Below are 23,286 nucleotides of genomic sequence, written 5' to 3' on the forward strand. Positions count from 1 at the left end.
TAATACATATTTGGTGGGGCTTTGGTTAGGGAGAAAATGGGCTGAAATAATGTGAAACGATTAATAGAAAACTGCTACAGTGCGCATTGAGGGGACCATTTTTAAATAAAAATTTTACTAAATGCTCCGTAAAGTTCATTCGTCGATTACTTGTGAAGTGTATCGTTGCTTGCGATGTTCATATTTTTTTTACGGTTACAAGTTTCAGAGTTACAACCACGTGAAAAATGACTACAGCAAAGAAAATACAAGTTGCTCCACGAAAATGATTTCCCAGTTACTGAGAACATTTAATTGCTTCATTATTACCAAAGCGCTCCTAAAACATCTGAAGTCTTTGGTACCCGGAAAGTATTCTCTCGTTACAGAGAGAACTCTCCATTACTGGTCAGACAACTGTAAGAGACTCACTGGGAAGAGAAAGAATATCTTCATTACAGACTTATTTATTGCATCGTACTTTATGCACAAGAAGAACTCTATTACAATTCAATATCAACTATTTCTGATATGAGATTAATAATCATTAAATAGTAATCCGTAAAAATTCTAGTTGTACAAAATTTGAAGAATCCCTTTATCTGCAGCATGCCTTGGGCCAAAAGAACTTTGAACTTTGTGTTTCTACATTGCTTTAAACAAAAAACAAAATGGATATAAGGAAGCGATATTTCTAAAACACATTTTTACTTTACGATGACATTAAACATTTCTAAATACAGCTTGTTAATATTTTACTAAAACGAAGAAATGACAGTTAAGAGAAAGCCAGGCATAAGAAGCTGAAGAGAGGGAAGATCATATTTTAGACAACATGTCAAGAGTTGATCCAACAAATGATGGATTCGCGACAAAGAAAAAACAAAAAAGAAGAGCCAGCTACTTTCATTTTTTACAAAAATATTTTCAACAAATTTCTCATTTAAATAAAGTAAACTAAACAGAGATGACAGATTAAGATTTATGTTATATAAATACATTTATTTTCTTTACAAAATTTAGAAAAATGATCCAAATCTGGGCAGTTGACAAAAGGTTACTCCTATACAAACTTTTATCTGTCACAATGTAAGGAACAGCGTGCTTTCATTTTTTGTTGATATTCTACGTGATATATGGTAAAAGAAATCTCCGATAGGTATCGCTGATATCGATGTTAAATATGTATATGAAAAGAAAACTGTACATAAAATGGCAAAGAAAACAAATTCATGGAGGTAAAAAATAAATACAGTTAATTTACCAAAGTGTTTGCGTTAGCAAATTCACAACCATTAGTTATTCCTTCATTCTACCAACATCTTACTTTTAAGATGGAAAAAAAACCTGTGTTAAATATTGCTGATCCATCCTTCTCATCATCTTCACAAATAAGAAAAGTACAAAGTTGTTTTTTTGATGCAACAAATGGATTGCTCTTTTTTGTAAACAGTTTAGGAGAGAGCATTATAGTTTGTGCTTATTATTATTTGTGTGTTTGTCGTGCTTTACCAGGAATTGTTTGGATATCAATTATTTTATTTTTAAATTTAAAACGTCGGTATAGCAACGGAAAAAGGCATGAAGTTAGAAGTTTGCGGCTAACGAAGAAAGTTTAATGTTTAAAGAAAAAAAGAATTTAATAAAAAACAACGTTCCCAATTATATTTAGGTAATCTCCTGGGCTACAAAATAAAAATAAGAGATCTGGCTGTTTACAGATTATCATGGGGCAAGTAAGACATCTACAGTTCAAGTAAAAAATAATTTCAAACATAATTAATCTAAACGCTACAAAAAAGAACTGAAACTTTATTACTACCATTAAAGCTTCATGTCAAAAATGGGGAATTACAACTCAAATCTAAAAAATGCGTAGAAGTGACTTTCAATGTACGATGACTACCACCTACACATAAACTGTAACAAAATATCCACGTCCATCAAGTTCGGACAGAAAGTATATTAAAGTGCAATTCTTGAGCTTCACAATTATGTATTACTTTTCAATGAAGTCACCATTAACGCTAATACATTTCTCCCAACGTGAAACAAGTTTTTCCATTCCATCACTGAAGAATTCTTGAATCCAGGAATTGACAGCTGCCTTCACCTCATCGTCTGAGGAGTAGTGATTACCCTTGAGGTCTCTCTTGAGTAGAGGAAACAAATAAAAATTGCTGGGGCCAAGATCCAGGGGGGAATAAGGAGGGTGTGGAGGAATTGGTTCAAACTTCAGGTTTTCCAGAGTCTCTGCAGTTTTGCCGCGCGAGGTGTGAGTGCGAGCGTTGTCATGTTGCAAGATTATTGGTGCCAAGCTGCCCTCTAACACGACAATCTCAACGTTGGAGGTTTCTTAGAGCCTGTAAGTAGCGAGAAGAATTTACCGTTGCTCCTGGTTCCAGGAAAATCGGTCACATAAACTTGGTGAGCATCCCAAAACACAGTCAGAAGAAATTTTTTTTAGCGGACGGTTGTGTTTCGAACTTTTACGGCCGAGGAGAAGACGCATGTCGATATTCAGTGCTCTGCCTTTTCTCTTCTGGGTCGTAATGTTGGACCCATGATTCATCCCCTGTCACAATATTCAAAAGAAAGTCGATAACAGCACGCTGTTAATCACGCAGTGACATAACATCAGTACACGAGTCCATACTTCGGCGTCTAAAAATACACTGGCTGAACGCAGCGAGTTCAAACTGCGGCTACGTAATAAGGGAAAATGTGACTTCCAAATGCCCCGTCGCGCGCTTTTTGAAGCTGCTCTTCGTTCGCGCTCGGCAACCACGTGTGCATTACTTTTCATCCAACCCTCGTACTAAGATTAGCGATCAAAGTGGAACCATATTCAAGAATTAAATAGAAAACACTAACTATTTTAAGTCTAATAGTAAACTAAGTCGACCCTTACTTTGACCAAAAAATTGTTTGCAGAACATTTGATCAATAAGGATCAGTGATAATTTGCCAGACCTAGCAATAATTTATTGTATACAGTCGGACCAAACATTGGCTGAATCAAATCGAAAAATCTTATTAAGCTCTCCCAATCGAACTTTCTATCATGAGCTTAGAATTGCCTGTATCAATGTTACAGAAATCTACTCAATTTTCAAAACAATCTAAGGAATCACCTAACGAATTCTCTCCTCTAATAATATTATCCACATAATCCTATCCGGATAACCACTTCTATCCAGTTTTCACAAATTCTTTCTGACTATCTTAAAGGCGTCGCTGAAGCTTTTAAGTTAAAAATCTTGCAAGTTTAACTAAGTTCCAACACATTATAATAAATGCTTTAGATGTGATTTATATTTAAATTTGCCACATTAGATTTAAATACTGGCAAGAGCTTACTGTTTATCAAGCCTTTAGAGAATGTAGAAGTTTGAGATAAAAGTCTGAATAAAGTATTGTGGGATGGAAAACTTAAGATAGAAAAGTAGGTCACAATTAATTGGAGAAAACCTATTTTGTGTTTACAGTCTTGAGTGAGGAAATGTTTTTGGTGGGAAAACAAGTTAGAAGCTGTAAAGTGATGTGATTTCCTTTTACTTTTCATCCCAGTCCTTCTGCGTCACTTATTCTTGACTTCCTACCTTCATCTTCGCTGTTTACTCTTGAGAAAGTGGCCAAAAAAACATATTGAAAGAAAAAGATTAAATTTGAAATTAGTATTGAATAGCTGAAGGCCAATAAAAATACTAAACATAACAAATTGTGAACTTCACAATTGATAAAATAACATAAAAACAATTAGCTAAATTGATTCTTTGAATTCACAATAAGTCTGTCTATTGTTCTGTCGAATTCGTTTTAGAGCTACTTTAATTTTGAAACTCACTTTTTTTTTATGTTTTTGACGACGCGTGTCATGATAAATTTCTCCACAATTTTGCCTATCTAAAGTTTCTAAATTCAATTCTTTGACAGAATTTACAGCATTTCAAAGTTTTTAAATTTAAAAATAAAAATTCAGTGTAACCACAAAACCTGAGAAATTGATTAGCGAAAAGTTGCGTAGTGCACAAACGAAATACGCTCTTCAAGTTGGTATCTTATTGCTGTAAGTCAGCGTTTCTCCAACCTGAGGTACGCGAAAAATAATCAATAATGGCGGAAATTAAAAAATTTAAACAAAAATTAAAGCATAAAAATATCAAAGACACGTTTTTTCCTATAATACATAACAATTATTTTAATTAATAATATTATACAGTAAAGTTGTTAAAATGTACAGTAATAAGGTCTGCCTCAAGATATACGAGAAAATATAATAGCACTTTTGACAGGATTAAAATTGTGTTTCATGGAGTATTTTCCAAAACCCGAAAACACAAATGATAATTGGATTTCAAACCCCTTCTATAAAGAAAATTTAGGGAAAGCTACATCATTATTGATAAAAGATAAAGAAAAGTTAATAGAATTATCATGTGACAGAACTTAAATATAACTAAGTAAAAATCTGCTTAAAGAGACTGGATTGTAATGAGTAAGCTCTATCCAAGCAACATTAAATTTAATTGGTACTTACAGGTAGTTGAATGCTTAAAAGATATTAATTTAGAAGATTTGGGCATAAATATAATAATCCTAAAGAAGAACTTTGTAAATTAATCAATAACTTTGAAGAGAAAAATATGTACGCAATTTTTAATTGTTTAAAAAAAGTGTTAAAACTAAGATCTTATATTTTACAAAGTTTACAATAAAATAACACACTCGGAATAACAAATTTCACGAAATACAATCATTTTTACGAAGTGGTACAATTTAGAATGATGTACTACCAAGTGGTACGCGAGCCAAAAAAGGTTGGGAAACGCTGGTTTAAATAATTGTATTATAATTATAATTACTTTGGTTATATGAACAATTTAATTCATATTGTATTAAACAGTGGACCTCACATATAATTATTCTATTAAATTCTCTTAAGTTTCTCCTCTCTTTAACTCTTTTTTTTTGTTTAATGGGATGGGCTACAGCGATGACACAGTCTTAGGTAGCTCGACGGATAATGAATCTACATCAATGTCTTCCGCCAGGAAGAGGCTATATGTACTACAGGTAATTAACCAAAGGAAATTAAGAAACTAATTAAAGAAAATATACGTGTCACCAGGACAACCTAGGCAATGCTTCTGCTAAAAATAAAAGAAGACAGTCAACAAAATACGAGGTAGGTCACACTGAGAACCTGCAGTTTAAAACATCCAATCATGCAACCAAGTCCTGCAACTGGTAATGGCTGCCACTGCTCCATCCTGAATATTCGCAAATAATCCCCTTAAACCGGCTTGCCAATTTAAGAAGATAAAATGGAGATCATGCTTGGTGTACCTGAACCCAAAAATCGCTACCAATTTTTAATAAACAGACAAACAAAAAGTTGCTAAATTTGATATTCATCTTAGCTGATCTGAACTCACAAGAATTTGGAAAGAACTAGGGGATCACAGATTTAATTGTACATGCCAAAATCAGTAAAAGTTATGAAATCGTAATCCTATACACAACCAATACCATTCAACTCGCACAGAGCTTATTTGCAGAATGGTGCAATTCACAGCAGCAATAAACTAGAAGATTTGAAAAAATAAAGTCAATAATTTAAATTTAAATTTTATTCTGGATAGTAAGGGAACTGACGGATCAATCCCCCCAATTTCACTCCCGAATTAAATTTAAGGAAAATATTACAGTGAATAGTCATCAATTTGCATTTACTAACCTGACTTGGTTTGATATAGTTGCAACTTTAGTAATAAAATATGCAATTTGTTCAGTGTATTCTAAAAACACTAACACTACAGCGATCTAGCGGTTAAAACTACAAACTGGAGCCCAGTATTTGCAATTCTTTTAAATAATTGAATTTTTAATTATTTTATCCTTTAAATTCTTCAAAATTAATGCAAATATAAACATTAATTATATTACTAAAAAATAAATAATAATTTATATTAATGTAGCAGAATTATTTAAAATATAATTTCGCTTTAGAAAAGTAATTGAAAGAATAATTGCAACATTGATATTTCTGGATAATATATTTATTTATTTATTTTATTTTACAAATAATTCAACTTAGCTAAATCCTAATTTATAGATTAAAAAAAAAGTCTTCAATTTGAAATTAAAAACAGTATAAAAATAAAAATGAAATATACATATTTAATGACCTAAGTTGAAAAAAAAAATTCACTGTGAACTTTTTCCATAATTTTTCAGAGAAAGATAATTTTTTTTAGTGTTGAAATTGACGCACATATCTTTGAATATAAATATTTATTTTTTATAAAAATAGAACAGAGAATTGTTATAATTAATTTAGTTCAATAATAACAAAATAAAACTCGAAATAAATAATAAAAAGGACAGCAATAAAAGCAAAGATGAGTTCATCAAGATTTAATAAAATGGTTAATGGAAGTTGATGGTTCCATTAAAGGAACAATGTTTTTACTTCGTTCCAATTAAGAGAAAAGTAAAAATGAATATTTTAAACAAAAAAGTTTTATTTTGTAATAACTTTTTTTAAGGTACTAATATATTTGTACTTTCAATCTAAGACTACATATATAAATGAAGTATTTGATTTTTAAATTGATTATATTAGTATATAGAACTACATTTTTTCTATAATTGAAAAATTTAAGTTTAAAATAGATTTTTTTTTTTTTGTATGCGTTGTTGCATTCCAAAGGTGTGGCTAAGTGCGGTGGGGTTGCCGTATTGGCGATACCGGATGGCTCGAACACCGCAACCTGAAATTTAACGGATACTACAATCAGCCAACCAGTGTTTTTTTTAAAATGTATTTTCAATTTCAACACTAAAAAAAATTAATATAATCTAACATATAATCTAGGCATTTAATTATTACTACAAAAAAGTCAACACGTATAGCCGGTCAGCGCGCTTTCAGTGATTGTACGAGGGTCGTTTGAAAAGTCCGTGCAAAAATAAAAACTACTTAATTTTTTGGGGTAAACCTTTTTTATTTTTCAACATAGTATCCTTTCAGGCTTATACACTTCGTCCAACGCTGCTCTAGTTAGTTGATCCCTTCCGAATAATAGGATTTGTCCAAGTCTGAAAAATAGCCATTCGTTTCTGCAATCACCTCCTCGTTTGAATAAAATCTTTTTCCCGCCAGCCATTTCTTCATATTGGGGAACAAATAGTAGTCCGAGGGAGCCAAGTCTGGAAAATAGGGGGGATGTGAAACGAGTTGGAACCCTATTTCCATTAATTTTGCGACCACAACTGCTGAGGTGTGAGCTGGTGCGTTGTCGTGATGGAAAAGGACTTTTTTGTGGGCCAATCGTGGGCGTTTTTCTTGCAGCTCGGTTTTCAAACGGTCCAATAACGATGAATAATATGCACCTGTAATAGTTTTACCTTTTTCCAGATAGTCGATGAGGATTATTCCTTGCGAATCCCAAAAGACAGTCGCCATAATCTTTCCGGCCGAAGGAACGGTCTTCGCCTTTTTTGGCGCAGATTCCCCCGCAGGAGTGTAGTAATGTATCCATGTTTCATCCACAGTGACGAAACGACGCTTAAAGTCCTGCGGATTCTTCTGGAACAGCTGCAAACCGTCCTTGCAACACTTCACACGATTTCGTTTTTGGTCAAGCGTGAGCAATCGCGGCACCCATCTTGCGGATAGCTTTGTCATGTCCAAATGTTGATGCAAAATATTATGTACCCGTTCATTCGAGATGCCCACAGCACTAGCAATCTCACGCACCTTCACTCTTCTGTCATCCATCACCATATCATGGATTTTATCAATGATTTCTGGAGTAGTAACCTCGAACAGGGCGTCCAGAACGTTCAGCGTCACTTGTGCCCATATGGCCACTCCGAAAATTTTGAAACCACTTATAAACTGTTCTAATCGAAGGTGCAGAGTCACCATAATGTTTATCAAGCTTCTCTTTAGTCTCCTGAGGCGTTTTGCCTTTCATAAAATAGTGTTTAATCAACACACGAAATTCTTTTTCGTCCATTTTTTGAAAATCACTCGACTTCCTCGATTCAAACGAATGCCAAACACAAAAAAATTGACCGATCTGGCTGAAACTGGGTGTGTGTTCTTCCAAGAGATGCTACTAACTAAACATAACCTCGATACGCGCCAGTAGTGCTATCTCTCTGACTTTGCACGGACTTTTCAAACGACCCTCGTATATATTATAGTTAATGCCCACTAGAGTTTTCCTAAGGTTTGATGATATGCAAACGAATTCAAGTGGAATAGATGATGCAACAGTTGCATTAACAGTATAGGTGTGGATCATTGTCATAACTCAATGCTGTTTACTAATTACTTGCTTGAATTGACTATTAACAGATTAGTGGTTTGTTGATGGTCTTACACTTCTAAAAAAAATGTAATAACATGAAAGTTGTTTCTTGGACAAAGTACTGTGCAGTATTAAGTCAGTCGAGCTGAATTCGCCTCGTTCCAAACAAGGAGTTGTACACAATCAATTACACGAAAATTTTGATTTGTATCAAATGATTAATAGCCAATTTAATGTGAAGAGTGATTGAAATATGATTTGGTAGTTGTAAAAGTGGTTCGCGAGGCTTGCGCTCTGCATGTTCTAAAAGATTCGCATCAAAACAAATGCATTGAAAGTAAAATACTAAGATTTCTTAAGAGAGAGTAGGATCGCAAATTACTGAATCTACAAGTACAATTAATAGAGGATGCTGAATGTTTCTAAACATTTAAAATATATCTTGGCATTAAATTAAGAAACCGTACTGTACAGAAATAGTGCAGAGATATGGATTTTAATACACAAGAAAATGAAGCAAAAGATAACCATCCATTAAAATAAACTTTAGGAAAAGATGCAATGTAAAGATAAAATAAGAAATGTGGGTAACAGAAGATATAAGAGACAAAAAACCAACATTGAAGCTTGTGAAACAATAAAAATGGATTCGGGCATTTGTTTAGGATGGCTGAAGAGGGAACTGCACACGAGAAATCCAAACAAAAGTGAATAGTAGAAGATCCAGAACTGAGTGGAATTAAGGAGTGACGAATGAAAAGTTGTTGAAAGAAGAGAATGTTGAAAATAAATTATTATACAACGTTTAAGTGCAACTAATACTGAAATTTTCAATTTCTCATTTAACAATGCCACAAAATGTTTTCGTTACTTCAACGATGTGGCATAGCGAAAGTAAAATGGGCCTTCTTTTGGCAAGGCCATTGATTCGTGTCATCATCCCTTTTATGCTTGCTCATAGCTTTGGTCGTAGCCTGAATTCTGAAGCCTTTCAATAACCTTCCTCACAAGGAGCCACTAACCTTTCTTTGTAACAAACATCCAGCTCCAGTTCGGCTTTTATCCTGTCTGGAACCATCGTATATACTACTCCATTCTCATTTCGAGTTTCTACCCTGAGGGATACACTAAATTTGGGGCAATGAAATTAATTTTCTCCCATAAAAATTTATTCGATTGCCTAACGGACAACAGGGAAACTGTCTGCAACTTCTATCTGGTGCAGTAGATCATAATCGGTCAATATTAGGAAAGAAAAGCCCCATCAACCGAACGCTTCCCTATGTTTGGAAAAAAGTATAGTTTTAATGTTTTTAAAGGAAAAGTTTTTCTCCTTCTCGAGCCCTCTGCTCTTTGTACATTCCCCATCGTTGCCATGCAATAGATTAAACCTTGTATTAGTAAAACGTTAATGTTATTAAAATAACCAATATTATTAGCAATCAGATTGCATAGACGATTGGCCAAATAAAAGTTGACGAAATCCGGGAGTAGATGTTATTGTGCAGTCGAAAGATTTGTTATTTTGTAACGACGCTTTAGATGATAACTAGTTAAGTCTATGCTAAAAAAGTATTCATCAGTGGTAAAAAAAAAAATACTATTACTATCTTTCTGTCTAAAAATATAACACAATAGTTTTCAGTACTACAGTTTTCAGAAGGGAAGTATATTTTCAAACAGTTAATACACCCTAACAATAGCAAGCCTAAATGTTCAGAGTGGGCGTTTTAGTGTTGCTATGTTGGAGTAGGTCATATATTTTACACGTGCTTCCACCCACCAGTAAATCATACCCTATTTTATATTTCAATTTTCAGCTTACATCCTACGCACATATTTAGGTTTTTTAAATATTGTGAATTTTAATGTTATATTGTATTCAATTTAATCTTTAAGTGAATGAAAACAACCGTAAATAATTCAATTACTAATTCACAAGTAAGTAAATCCTTATCTCAACCTGTAAGCTTCGTATAGATACCGAATATTCATTATTACATTACTTAGAACTTATTACACGCTATTATGCAGGTCATCGTATCAAAAAAAATGTGTAATCAGGTTCCTATATCACTGCGTTGATTCCAATCAAATTTGACTCAGGTATTCTTTAGAACAAAAGCAAAAGAAATGTACGAATGGTAAACAAAGCCACTCTTAAAGGAAAGAAGATGAAATAATTTCGGAGTAGGTAATGGCGAATGGTCCTGTCTTCTCAATATACTCGTACGAGTATACAGGGTGTCCCAAGCTATATGGATAACGACTTTTTCTCGGAAACTAAGATAGCTAGAAAATAACTAAAAAATACGTGTTCCCTTAGTTATTTGTTAGGAATCCAAATTTACTTTGTAAATTTTTTTCGGTGCTTCCAGAAGCGAGGTACAGGCACCAACTTCATTTTTTCAAATGGGAAGGTGCGGTTTTTATTTCAGAAATAGATTCCTCTATTTTTTTAAAGAAAAATTTACTTGAACGGTTTTTTTCTGTGAGTGATATTTTAGAAGTTATGAATGAAAACATGATTCTTATAAGAAATGACAAAATGATAATATTATAACGGTTTTTTGATTGAATAAGAAGAAAAGTACTATTTTATTATAAATTTTACTCCTCATTAATATTACAGATCATGCTCGAATTGGCCTCCACCATTAGAGATGCATAGACATGCTCTTTCCTGCCAATTGTCCCTTACTGCCAAAGAAATAGATTCGGCTTTAACCGACTTACAGGTATCTATTATTCTCTGCTTTAGTTCATCTACAGATGCCATCCCGACTTGATTCTGATACACCTAGATTTAGAAATGCTTTTAGGTAAGCAGAAATAAGGAAAGAAAGAAAAAAGTTATGAATAATCACCTTGTTTTTCAGGTATCTCCAAAGGAAATAGTCCATAGGTGTCAAGCCCGGTGAGAGAGGTGGCTAGTGAATCGCCCCCCGTGTCGATATAACACCATCAGGCATGTAAAGAGATATTTCGATAGACAATTTGATGGGCGTGTTATATGGCGATTCAGTAGCCACCTCTCTCACCGGGCTTGACACCTATGGACTATTTCCTCTGGGGATACCTGAAAAACAAGGTGATTATTCATAACTTTTTTCTTTCTTTCCTTATTTCTGCTTACCTAAAAGCATTTCTAAATCTAGGTGTATCAGAATCAAGTCGGGATGGCATCTGTAGATGAACTAAAGCAGAGAATAATAGATACCTTTAAGTCGGTTAAAGCCGAATCTATTTCTTTGGCAGTAAGGGGCAATTGGCAGGAAAGAGCATGTCTATGCATTTCTAATGGTGGAGGCCATTTCGAGCATGATTTGTAATATTAATGAGGAGTAAAATTTATAATAAAATAGTACTTTTCTTCTTATTCTATCAAAAAACCGTTATAATATTATCATTTTATCATTTCTTATAAGAATCATGTTTTCATTCCTAACTTCTAAAATATCGCTCACAGAAAAAAACCGTTCAAGTAAATTTTTCTTTAAAAAAATAGAGGAATCTATTTCTGAAATAAAAACCGCACCTTCTCATTTGAAAAAATGAAGTTGGTGCCTGTATCTCGCTTCTGGAAGCACCGAAAAAAATTTACAAATTAAATTTGGATTTCTAACAAAAAACTAAGGGAACACGTATTTTTTAGTTTTTTTCTAGCTATCTTAGTTTCCGAGAAAAAGTCGTTATCCATATAGCTTGGGACACCCTGTATATAAAGATTTATCGAATTACTACCGAATTAGCTCGATTCATCGCTAACCCTGATTATAAGCCGCAATGGTTTTGTAGACAGCAGTAGATAAATAAAAATAAATCTTAAAAATTCAGATTAAAAAAAAGGGTAGTTTTCATCCAAAAATAATGTGCATCTTGTCAGATTCCAATGATCTCCTAGCTAACAGTCCAACATTGCTACAGCTACATAACTTTTAAAATACCAAAATAAAAATAACAATTTTTAGACTTTGTTTTTTTTGCCTTTTATTAATGCTATTTTTCTGAAACGTACTCTCTGAAAGCAGAGTACAACATATCGCAGCAACTACGAGTACTTGAAGGTAAGGCCCTGGAAAAAAGGGAGATTTTTAATTGTTCCTTCCTATCATTACCAAGCATTTCACATAATGGTACAATAAGCAACTTTAGCTGCAGTTCCTTAACGAACAGGACCCTCCGCGTGGTAAAAAAAAAAAAAATGAGCGCTAATGTCCCAGAAAGTTGATGGCGTCAATAATAAAAATTATGATGAAAATAGTTATTTCAATTTTTTCTTATCGGTATAAACGTTGTTACCCCCACTGTTGACAGCGGATAATAATAGTAGTTCAATGATGATGTTACCTCATTGAAGAATAGATTGCATATAACTAACTAGAAGGTGGTACACGAGCGATTAGAGGCACGCAAAGCTAAGAAGTATTGTGGAACTTGGTTTGTTTTCCGGATCATGCCTAGGATTTAATGGTTAATATCAGAAATTCATTGTAAACAATGTTTGCAATTTCACCACGGATTAGACCTTTACTTTGGTCTAATTTAAAGTTTCTTTCGTCAAAGAGGTATTGCATGTATCCTGCGCTACTTCATTAAGATTAAGATGCAGATTTCAAACTATATGAGACCGTATCTTCTAATTTTGTTAGGATTGCTTTATAACAAAAATAATTTATTATCGAATAAAGAATAATGTAAACTTCAGTATTTATTCTTTAATATTTTGCTGAGCTTTCAACATAGGGAGTAGGTTATCTTCAGGTAATATAATTGGCAATATAATATAATATTTTTACATTGTTATGCTAAAGTTGGTGTGTCTTCTTAAGAACTGAAAGTTCAGAACTAACTTCAGTGAATTGTTCTCCATTTTCAGTTTCAGAAATTCAACAATGAAATTTATCAGAAAATTTCAAAAATATTTAGTTAATAAAAAGAAAGAAATTTTGAAGAGAAACAGAAAAAAGGAGGAACGACTGATATATGATGCTTGGAGCAAAAATTATTTTTAAAATAAGAAACAAACTGAAGCCGGAAAAGTAGTGTTTGCTCAAAACAAGAGAAAAACAAAGGACCAACATTTTACAATTTCCATTTTGAAATGGAAAAAAGAAAAGAAAATCCCAAGGAATGAAATTTATGGTTGTTCCTAAGTGGCTGTATTTTATATCTAGTATGAGAGGATTAACGATTAAAAACAAATCGTTAAGTTTAAAAAGAGTCGTTTGTTTTCCAAGTTAAACAACAAATCTTTTGTTTTATACTGCTTAAAACTTTCCAATAATTTGTTACTCTCCTGTTTATGAATGGTGTATATTACCCGTGGTGAAAAATTGCATACACAAGTTGAAAGTAAATCTTAGAAGTTACCAAGTACGTTGAAAATATGCTTCAAGTGAAACCAAAAACCACGAACTGCGGTTAACATTTAACAAATGCTGTTAATAATTTACCATGCGAAAACACTCTAAAAGTTTTAGACGTTATATAACAGTTTAATAAACAATTTAGAAACTTTAAAGAGTTTCCCTCTGAAATAAAATCTGAGTATTCCGGTAGAACTCTGAATAGAGTTTTCAACAGTTAAGGAGAATAATAAACTTAAGTTTTTGAATGATTACAATGATAATGACTTCCCTATGTCTTCTCTCTTTACATTGGGTTATTCCTTCTCGTAAGAGTTGTCGTTCTGGCTAAGGCACTTCTCCTAACCATGCCAATCTCCATCCATTAAGCCTGGACCCGCCATTTTCTCTAGGATTCCATTCTACGATAACTGCCGCTGTCTTACTCCCTTCCTTCTTCCCAATGGCACCCATTCATAAATCTTATTCTGCTATGTAGTCAGCTCCATCTTCCTTAAGTGACCGTAAAAGCTCAATTTCTTCTTCACTAATTCTCCTATTTCCATCACTTCTCTTATCCTTGCAATCTCTAATCTTATCAGTCCAGTTCTATCTCTATAGACATTCTTTTTCTTTCTCGACAGTGGGGGGCGGGAGTGCCGCAGGGGAGTATATTTGGCCCCGTTCTCTATACAGTATACACATCAGACATACCTGTACTCTCTACACTACTCTGTACATATGCAGACGACATAGCCATACTAGCTACAAGTACACATCCTACAACAGCTTCATACAAGTTACAGGCACACTAGGGCCAAGAAGTGGCGGATTCAAATGAACTCACAGAAATGTTTGCATGCCACGTTTACTCTCCGGTGGAGCTCCTGTCCACCTGTCCTCTTCAACACAGCAATCCTCTTACTTGTACAGATCTGGTGCGCTACCTTGGGCTCTACATAGACAAACGACTTACTTGGAACCCATACACTAGACTTAAAAGACAAGCAATGACGCAAAACGTGCGAAACTGCTTTACAGACTTCTTGGACGACGCTCCAAATTACCCATTGAACTGAAACGCTTGATATACAGTACTATCCTCAAACCAATGTGGACTAGAGCTGTGGGGTTCAGCCAAACCTACAATCGTACGGACAGTACAAAAACATTTCAGTCAAATCTCCTCCGACAGATAGCTGACGCACCTTTCTACGGTGACTAACCTCACTCTTCACAACGACCTCAACATTCCCTTCACAGACCAACTCGCCAAGACTAAATACCAAAAATTCCATACTGCTCTCTCTACTTGCTCAAATCCTCTTGTACTGTCTCTCGCCTCCTCTGGCATTCCTAATACTCCCCGACGACTGAATCGCCAGTGGCCCCGCGACTTCCTTACAGTCTGAAAGCCTAAACGCCTTTACATTCCTATCTCTCCTCTTCAAATTCTCCTCTCTCCTATAGAGTGTGCTACCGCTGGGTAGTTTCTCTCCTCCCGCACCAGTTCATCACTCTCTCCATATTTACTTATTGTATACGATGCACGTATACAGATTGTAAATTACAAAATAAATTAAAAAATAGACATTCTTGGGATATTCTTCTGGAAAGTAAAAGTCTTTTTCTAGTTTCCTTTTGAGGTAGTCCTTGTTCCATAGCATCGATAGTATTTTTATAGCTTTCCTTGCGTTCCCAATTCTTTGAGTAATCTTTAAATGCCCCCAAGTGGATACCCCCACTTCTACCCTAAATTGACCGCATAATATCACATAAACTGATCAACAGGTTATGTTATCTTCTCAACAAGATCCAATCCACCTACTGTTTCATCTCCAACAGGGATATATTTTGTCAGCATCTGAGGTCTGTCAATATATTCTGAGTTCATTGACGCCCGAATCGTTAATATTTGAAAAAAAGAAAACTTATTAAAAACCATTAAAAATGTAATAGTTAATTACCGTTCGAATACTAGTCATGCACAAATCATGATGTAACCAAGGTTTTTTAAGCTCTTAGGGCTTCATGTAGCTGAATACTTGATGCTGATGAAGATATTTCTGAAGTGCTTTGCCTTACACATTGCATCTACTTGTGTTTTGTAAATTAATACATTTTGCAAATTGTGCTACTCGTGATAATAGTTTAATATGTACAGTAATATTGAAAACCAAAGCACCTAAAAAGAATTCTAGCCACTTCATAAAGTTTTGGATTGAAATAAAGGAGCACTAGGAATACAATATGAGGTTCCTACTCAGTTGAGTGATATTATATGAAATTCACAAAGTTGCTCTAGACAACGTCACTACAATCTAATCTTCCGCACATTTACCATCCAAAAAGCATGCTGTACGCTATACAAGTCAAGTACTCGTAACATACTGTCTTCTTATATTGCCTTTTCTTTTTTCGCTATCACTGTCTCTCTCTAAAATGACGCGCTCGCAGGAGTGTCAGTAATAGCGGAAATATTTACCTTCATTTTTTTTTGTTAGGTGAAGAAATAATACATAAAAAAGAATAATATGTATGTAATACAAGAAAATTGATACATTTATTTACTTACCTGTAAATAAATACGGAAGCTATGGCCAACAGCACTACTATGGAACTTAAAACAATACTGAGGATTGCATACACCGGCATCGCTGTAACAAAGAAATACAGGATACACAGTAAGTAGAAGAAAATAAAGTGCTATTTCAATTAGGTATCTAATAGAAAGTTACACAAAGTTAGGTGTATCTTACTTTTTGGTGTTACATAGCAAATAAAAATTGATAGTTTTAAAGAAGAATTTTTACACACTCTAAGTCGGCAAATGGCAAATGAGAAACGTAAGTTGATAAGCATAAGTGAAGCATAACCGAGGGCTTCTGGGAAGCTGTTAAAAGGTGGTGTGGTTGTGGTTAAATAGGTTGTCTAAATCACAACACAGTCTCGATTTTCTAGCCTTGGTGCAAGAATCACTTTAACAACTTCCGTCAGATGTTCTGAATCTAACAATGTAGAAGCTGGTTTTCCAGGCACATCTATCAGATCTGTGCATGCTCAATAGAAACTCGAGTGCTTTCTCCGTATATGATTGATTGACCTGAAGATTGCCTTACTTAAAGTAATTACTCAGAATCACCCAGCGGCAAAATCTTTTCGACTAGCTGATGCAAAATTAATTTAATAGTAAAAGTAGAGTACCTAATACGATACCGGTAACTATAGTTACTAGAAACGTGACAGCCAAAGGGCTTTTATTACAAAGTGGTATTTATTACTTATTAAAAAATTTACCGTTGACGAAATTTCTCATTCAAACGAAGGTATAAAAGGTTTTGCAATTCTGTATCTTGAACGGACGGATAACCGAAAATGTCTTCTTAAATCGAATAATTAACTGACTCTCACAAACAAGAAACTACTGTACACACTCGCACCCAGCTGGACCTACGGACTTGTACTGTACGGAACAGCTAAGCGTTCGAACTTAAACAGAATCCAAACCCTCCATTCCAAAAATCCTTCGAACCATAACTGGTGCACCCTTCTACCATCCACACCGACCCTGCGAATTCCATTTGTTTCTGACCTTGCCCCAGTCCTGCTGCATCAAATTTCACTCCAAACTTTACCTACACTATATAACCGCTTAATCAGCAACCTGTCCTGCACTAACCTCCCCTTCAAATCCTCCTCGTAGACTGAGGCGCCGATGGCCTCGCAATCACCTGGTCGAACGATAAAATGGCCATCCTTCGTATTCAATCCATATAAAATTCAAAAATAATAAAATAAAATAAAAAGAACAACACACAGATCTAAACTCGTTAAACGAAAATCCTTTCTTTCGAAATTGGTACCTAACACTCACTTAACATCATAGTCATTTTTCTTCTTTTTATTTTATTTTGATATCCACTTTGATATCTGATGCAAAGAAAATACTTTCGAGTCGTAAACAAATACGGACCAGAGAAAGAGAACTGATTCAGTCTCAGGTTCCACAGCTTTGGGGCCCCAAAGCTTTTTTTTGTTTAAGCAAAAGATGGCGTGATAAAAAAAAGAAGAAAAAAGTGGCAGAAATGGTCAACTTGCAGTACTGATCGTTTCTTATGGATTCCATAATCCAGCAAATAGTACAGAGTTATATTTTTCAATAAATAAATATAATTAGTCCCAATTTTTTAGGAAAGACATGGTACTTACTCTTGCATAAAGAATAGTCATATCCACAGACTGGGTTGTCCGGAGGAGGTTCGAGTCTGCCTCCAGCCCAATGTATTTTCATTCCGGGCACCTCTACAAACTTTTTCTCCGTACCAATGTAATGTCCAACTATCTGAAAATATATACAGTCAATAATATAATATTTTTCTGCTATAATCTAAAGCCACTCTTCACTTGTTCCTTTTGAAAAGGCAATCACTTACGTTCAAGATAAAATCAAAACTAACTGGTATTTATTCGAGAAGGTTATTCAAGATACAACCATATTTTCATTAGAATTTATTTTTTACAGCAGTCTAATTCATCGTAACAAACTTGTTGTGCTAATTTTTTATTTTGGGCATTTCCCATACAGATTACCAAAGGAATATTTAATTCGTGTTCATATTTATTAATCACAACGAGATAAATATGAATTAATTTAAATAATAGAAGGCCTTTCTGAGTGAAATTTAAAATTTTTATGTAAAATGTTGTTGAAAACCTTTAAATTCAATATTTAAAATTATGAAATAATATTGATGCGGACCTAAATTAATAATACTATGTTTTGTTTTTTGTTTTAATAAACATTAAACATTCAGACTACGTTCAAAGATTTGAGAAAACATTAAAGAAACCTTGGAACTCCAAATTTGTGGAAGAATATAGCAATAACAAAAAAACTCATCCGCATTCGCTAGAAGAGCAATGTGAAATTCTTCATAGATAGCTTGACATGACAGGATAAAGAACAATTAAAATAGCGGATGACCTGGCAAAGTGGCTAAATCAATCAGAGACGAGACCTGTAAAGCTAAAATGTATTGTTGGTTTAGTGGGTTCGTTTCCCGGTCTCTAGGCCTTGGGATTTTATTTAATGGTTAATAAAAGCAGTTTACAGTAAAGTATGTTTGCTAGTCGCCTCCGTCTACGACACCTAATTGGTAATAGTTGGACGTAAAGCATGCCTGGAAAAAAAATTAGGCAATTACTACAATCAGAGACGATGGGTGTCCCATCTAGTTTTCGACATCATGAAAAAATTTCTTTTACAAGATGATTAAAAAAAAATGAAGGGTGATAAAGTTAGTGAAACTTCGAAGAAATGGGTATGGATATGCATTTATTTTATTTTAAAAGTCAAGGCCTTTCTGAAAATAAATATTAAGAGTTTAATACTTTGAGTTTGGTTTATCTCCCAAAAAAAACAGAAAAGGGAGGCTACGTAGGACGACGATGGTTTCCTAAGAGTATTAGTTGGGAAATAAAAGGGATACTTCAAGTATCGGGGCAGATTTACCTCTGGAGAAGGTTAAGTCTCGTTCTGTCGCAGACATTTCGTGCTGATCTGAATTTATTAAAGGCTAGTTGATTACAGATAGTATTCAAATTGAATTTTTTTAAATAACGAAAAGTTCTTAAATTGTAATGGACTAAAATTATATATAAGAATGTAAACGAACAATCAGTTTAAGGTACTGGTTAAGTTTTATAATTATACAGTTCAATCATAAACTTTATCTTATAACAACTTTGGTACCTTATTAAATATTATTTCAAGTTACAAGCAGCAATTTTATATTTTAATTATTGTTTGAAAATTAATTATCAGTTTTATTCACAAGTCTTGAGTATTAATTATCTATCTGGTTAAGTAAAAGTTTTCCTTTTTGTGCTAATTATTTATTTAAATTTCTCCATCTTATTATTAAAAAATAAATGAATATTTCTTCAAAATCATTTATCTTAGTTAAAAGACCAAAAACACTTAATTGTTATGGCACATAAAAAAGATGTGTTGATTTAAAACTTCAATCAGTATTTGTACTAAAAGTAGATTATAATGATGGTGATACTGCGATTCACAGCAAAGCAAAATTCTTACTCCTGGTAAGAAGAAGTGCTGCAATTACATTATGAGCTTCTGTAATACACGTATTGATATCCAATCCGAAAATAAAAGTGACTTTTTACAAAAATTGGTCTCAGTGAGTTCAGCAAAACTTAATTAGGTTCCAATCAAAATATGTCATGCGTAAGAATTGACCCTTTTACGGATTTTTTTTCCTTCCTTTTGCAGCGACTGTAGGGTCATCATTAGCGTCCCTATTGCTGATGGTTTCTTTTTTTGTGTGAGATTTTCTTGAAAGGATCTAAAAGTTTCTTTGAGTTCAGTTTGTACTTCTCCTATGATGAGATTTATTACTCTTTCAGTAAACCTTCTGCTGGGGAAATTCCAGAACAGTTATTTGGGAAAGAGCTGACGTTAGCATCGATCCTAAAGGTTCATTTGAGAGTAGAGAACCATTCAAACTAAATTATAACATTCATTATTCAAATTTAAAGCACAAATTCCATTTAAATAATTATATAAAAATTGAAATAATACAGGGTGATCCATCTAAAACGCACCAATCGCTAATAACTTTTTAAGAAAGCGGAATTCCAAAAAAACCCACGAAGTAAACTATATGTTATTTTTGGTTTAGTTTTCAAATTTACCACCCCCGATGCTGTACCTTCATTTTTGGCAGAATTACGGGGCAAAAACCCGATTGGGGTTTTATAAGGACCACTGGTTTTGACAATGATTATGAAAACAATATAAAAAATTGTGAAAAATGATGTTGACCTCGTTTCGATATCTCCAATATTTGTCGAGATATTTAAGATCAAAGTTACAATTTTATCTATCCGTAATCGGTTTTCAATATTAATTTTCCATCAGAAATACACGTCTTGGGAGCTCTTATGACTGCAAGAAATGTTATTTGTGACGCTAAGAACAAAAATAAAAATAATTGAAGATTTTAAAGAATGTAGAGTAATGTGGGAGAATCAGGATAAATTTGTTTTATCATCAAATAAAAGCAACCATCGCATCATGCCAATGTATGCCGTATGCAAGACTTCTTGACATTACGGTAAGAATAACTTGCCAAGGATGGACGGGTGTTGGTCTAGTGGTCATGAGCGTGGCTTTGTAAGTGGGAGATCCTCAGTTCGAATCCCGCGTATGACTACATTTTATTTAAAAAATTATTATACTGCATTAAGTATTTTGAATGACTGTATACGCGGGATTCGAACTGGGGATCTCCCACTTACAAAGCCACGCTCTTGACCACTAGACCAACACCCAGGCAAGATATTCTTACCGTATTCATAGATCAAGAAGTCTTGCATACTGGGTGCATTAAACTGATGTGATGATTATTGTTATTTCAAATATATTTCTCAAATAATATTTTTTGCAGTCATAGGTCCTTCCAACATGTGTATTTCTGGTGGAAAATTAATATTTAAAACCGATCACGAATAGATAAAATTGTCTTAAAGTTGAACAATAGAGCGAAACGTATCGGTGACAAAAAGTAAAGTACGAGGGTCGTTTGAAAAGTCCGTGCAAAGTCAGAGAGATAGCACTACTGGCGCGTATCGAGGTTATGTTTAGTTAGTAGCATCTCTTGGAAGAACACACACCAAGTTTCAGCCAGATCGGTCTATTTCTTTGTGTTTGGCATTCGTTTGAATCGAGGAAGTCGAGTGATTTTCAAAAAATGGATGAAAAAGAATTTCGTGTGTTGATTAAACACTACTTTATGAAAGGCAAAACGCCTCAGGAGACTAAAGAGAAGCTTGATAAACATTATGGTGACTCTGCACCTTCGATTAGAACAGTTTATAAGTGGTTTCAAAATTTTCGGAGTGATATGGTGATGGATGACAGAAGAGTGAAGGTGCGTGAGATTGCTAGTGCTGTGGGCATCTCGAATGAACGGGTACATAATATTTTGCATCAACATTTGGACATGACAAAGCTATCCGCAAGATGGGTGCCGCGATTGCTCACGCTTGACCAAAAACGAAATCGTGTGAAGTGTTGCAAGGACGGTTTGCAGCTGTTCCAGAAGAATCCGCAGGACTTTAAGCGTCGTTTCGTCACTGTGGATGAAACATGGATACATCACTGCACTCCTGAGACCAAAGAACAATCTAAACACAATGGGTTACCAAGGGGGAAATCTGCGCCAAAAAAAGGCGAAGACCGTTCCTTCGGCCGGAAAGATTATGGCGTCTGTCTTTTGGGATTCGCAAGGAATAATCCTCATCGACTCTCTGGAAAAGGGTAAAACTATTTCAGGTGCATATTATTCATCGTTATTGGACCGTTTGAAAAACCGAGCTGCAAGAAAAACGCCCACGATTGGCCCACAAAAAAGTCCTTTTCCATCACGACAACGCACCAGCTCACACCTCAGCAGTTGTGGTCGCAAAATTAATGGAAATAGGGTTCCAACTCGTTTCATATCCCCCCTATTCTCCAGACTTGGCTCCCACGGACTACTATTTGTTCCCCAATATGAAGAAATGGCTGGCGGGAAAAAGATTTTATTCAAATGAGGAGGTGATTGCAGAAACGAATGGCTATTTTTCAGACTTGGACAAATCCTATTATTCGGAAGGGATCAACAAACTAGAGCAGCGTTGGACAAAGTGTATAAGCCTAAAAGGAGACTATGTTGAAAAATAAAAAAGGTTTACCCCAAAAAATTAAGTAGTTTTTATTTTTGCACGGACTTTTCAAACGACCCTCGTAGGCTAGCAAAGAAGAGAACTCGTAATGAAAACTGGAAGTGCCTAGGTAGTTTCTAGCTGATTATGTGACAAGTTCCAGTCAGCTGGAATTCGCCGCTCCAGCTAGCAGTTGAATGAAATTGTAATCAAAAGAATATCTTTGATATTCAACAGTAATTTCTTTTTTCTAGTACAACTTGTTTTCTATAAATATTTTGTGTGATTACTGTTAAATTTCAAATGAGTATCGGAGACCGTACCAAACTTTAGAATGACTTCAGAATAAGTCACAGCCGTCTGAATTCTGATACTCTAAACTGAACTGAATATTTCAAAAGTCTAACGAACTTATAGTTAGAACATTAATATATTAAAATATTAAGAAGAACATTGGCTCACAAACATTCGGTTGATTGTTCAAACAAACACTCATAACTTATACTCATAAATTAAAAAACATGGTTCATTTACGTTTTCTATTTAGTCTTTACACACTTTCAACCAACCAAGACTACAGAAATCTATACAGCCTAAAAAAGGAATCCTATAGAATTAAATAACCATAAACAAGCACCTAAACAGTGTAAAACGCTGTAAAAGTGTTCGGAGTTGTTTTAACTAGTTTCCGCTTTTTAATTATGAATAAGGAGCGTTTTCAGCTGAGTTCATTAGCGGTTTTAATAATAATAAACCGCTAAATTACCGCTTTTTGAAATAATTTGTTTTAAAGAAGGAAATTTCATCAAAATAGATCTTGTTGGGCTTAATTTCGGTGCACAGTTTTTGCACATTAAAGAGAATTTATAATTAATTTTAATGCGACTGAATTTTTACGTAAATGAAGT

General features: G+C 34.2%; 1 protein-coding gene across 5 annotated transcripts in view; it reads right to left on the minus strand.

Annotated features, from left to right (window-relative positions):
* Window positions 1-23,286, minus strand: part of LOC141460024 (atrial natriuretic peptide receptor 1) — a 716,933-nt gene that overhangs the window by 277,184 nt on the left and 416,463 nt on the right. For all 5 annotated transcript variants that reach the window (XM_074139630.1, XM_074139629.1, XM_074139631.1 and 2 more), the window contains 2 exons: window positions 17,861-17,993; window positions 16,227-16,308 (listed from right to left, as the gene is read on the minus strand). In XM_074139630.1, the coding sequence (XP_073995731.1) occupies window positions 16,227-16,308; window positions 17,861-17,993 (215 nt within the window). The remainder of the gene's footprint in view (window positions 1-16,226; window positions 16,309-17,860; window positions 17,994-23,286) is intronic.

The sequence above is a fragment of the Rhodnius prolixus genome, unplaced genomic scaffold (genome assembly GCF_049639745.1).
Source record: "Rhodnius prolixus isolate KJV_2025 unplaced genomic scaffold, Rpr scaffold_6, whole genome shotgun sequence".
In the NCBI taxonomy this organism is placed as follows: Eukaryota; Metazoa; Arthropoda; class Insecta; order Hemiptera; family Reduviidae; genus Rhodnius; species Rhodnius prolixus.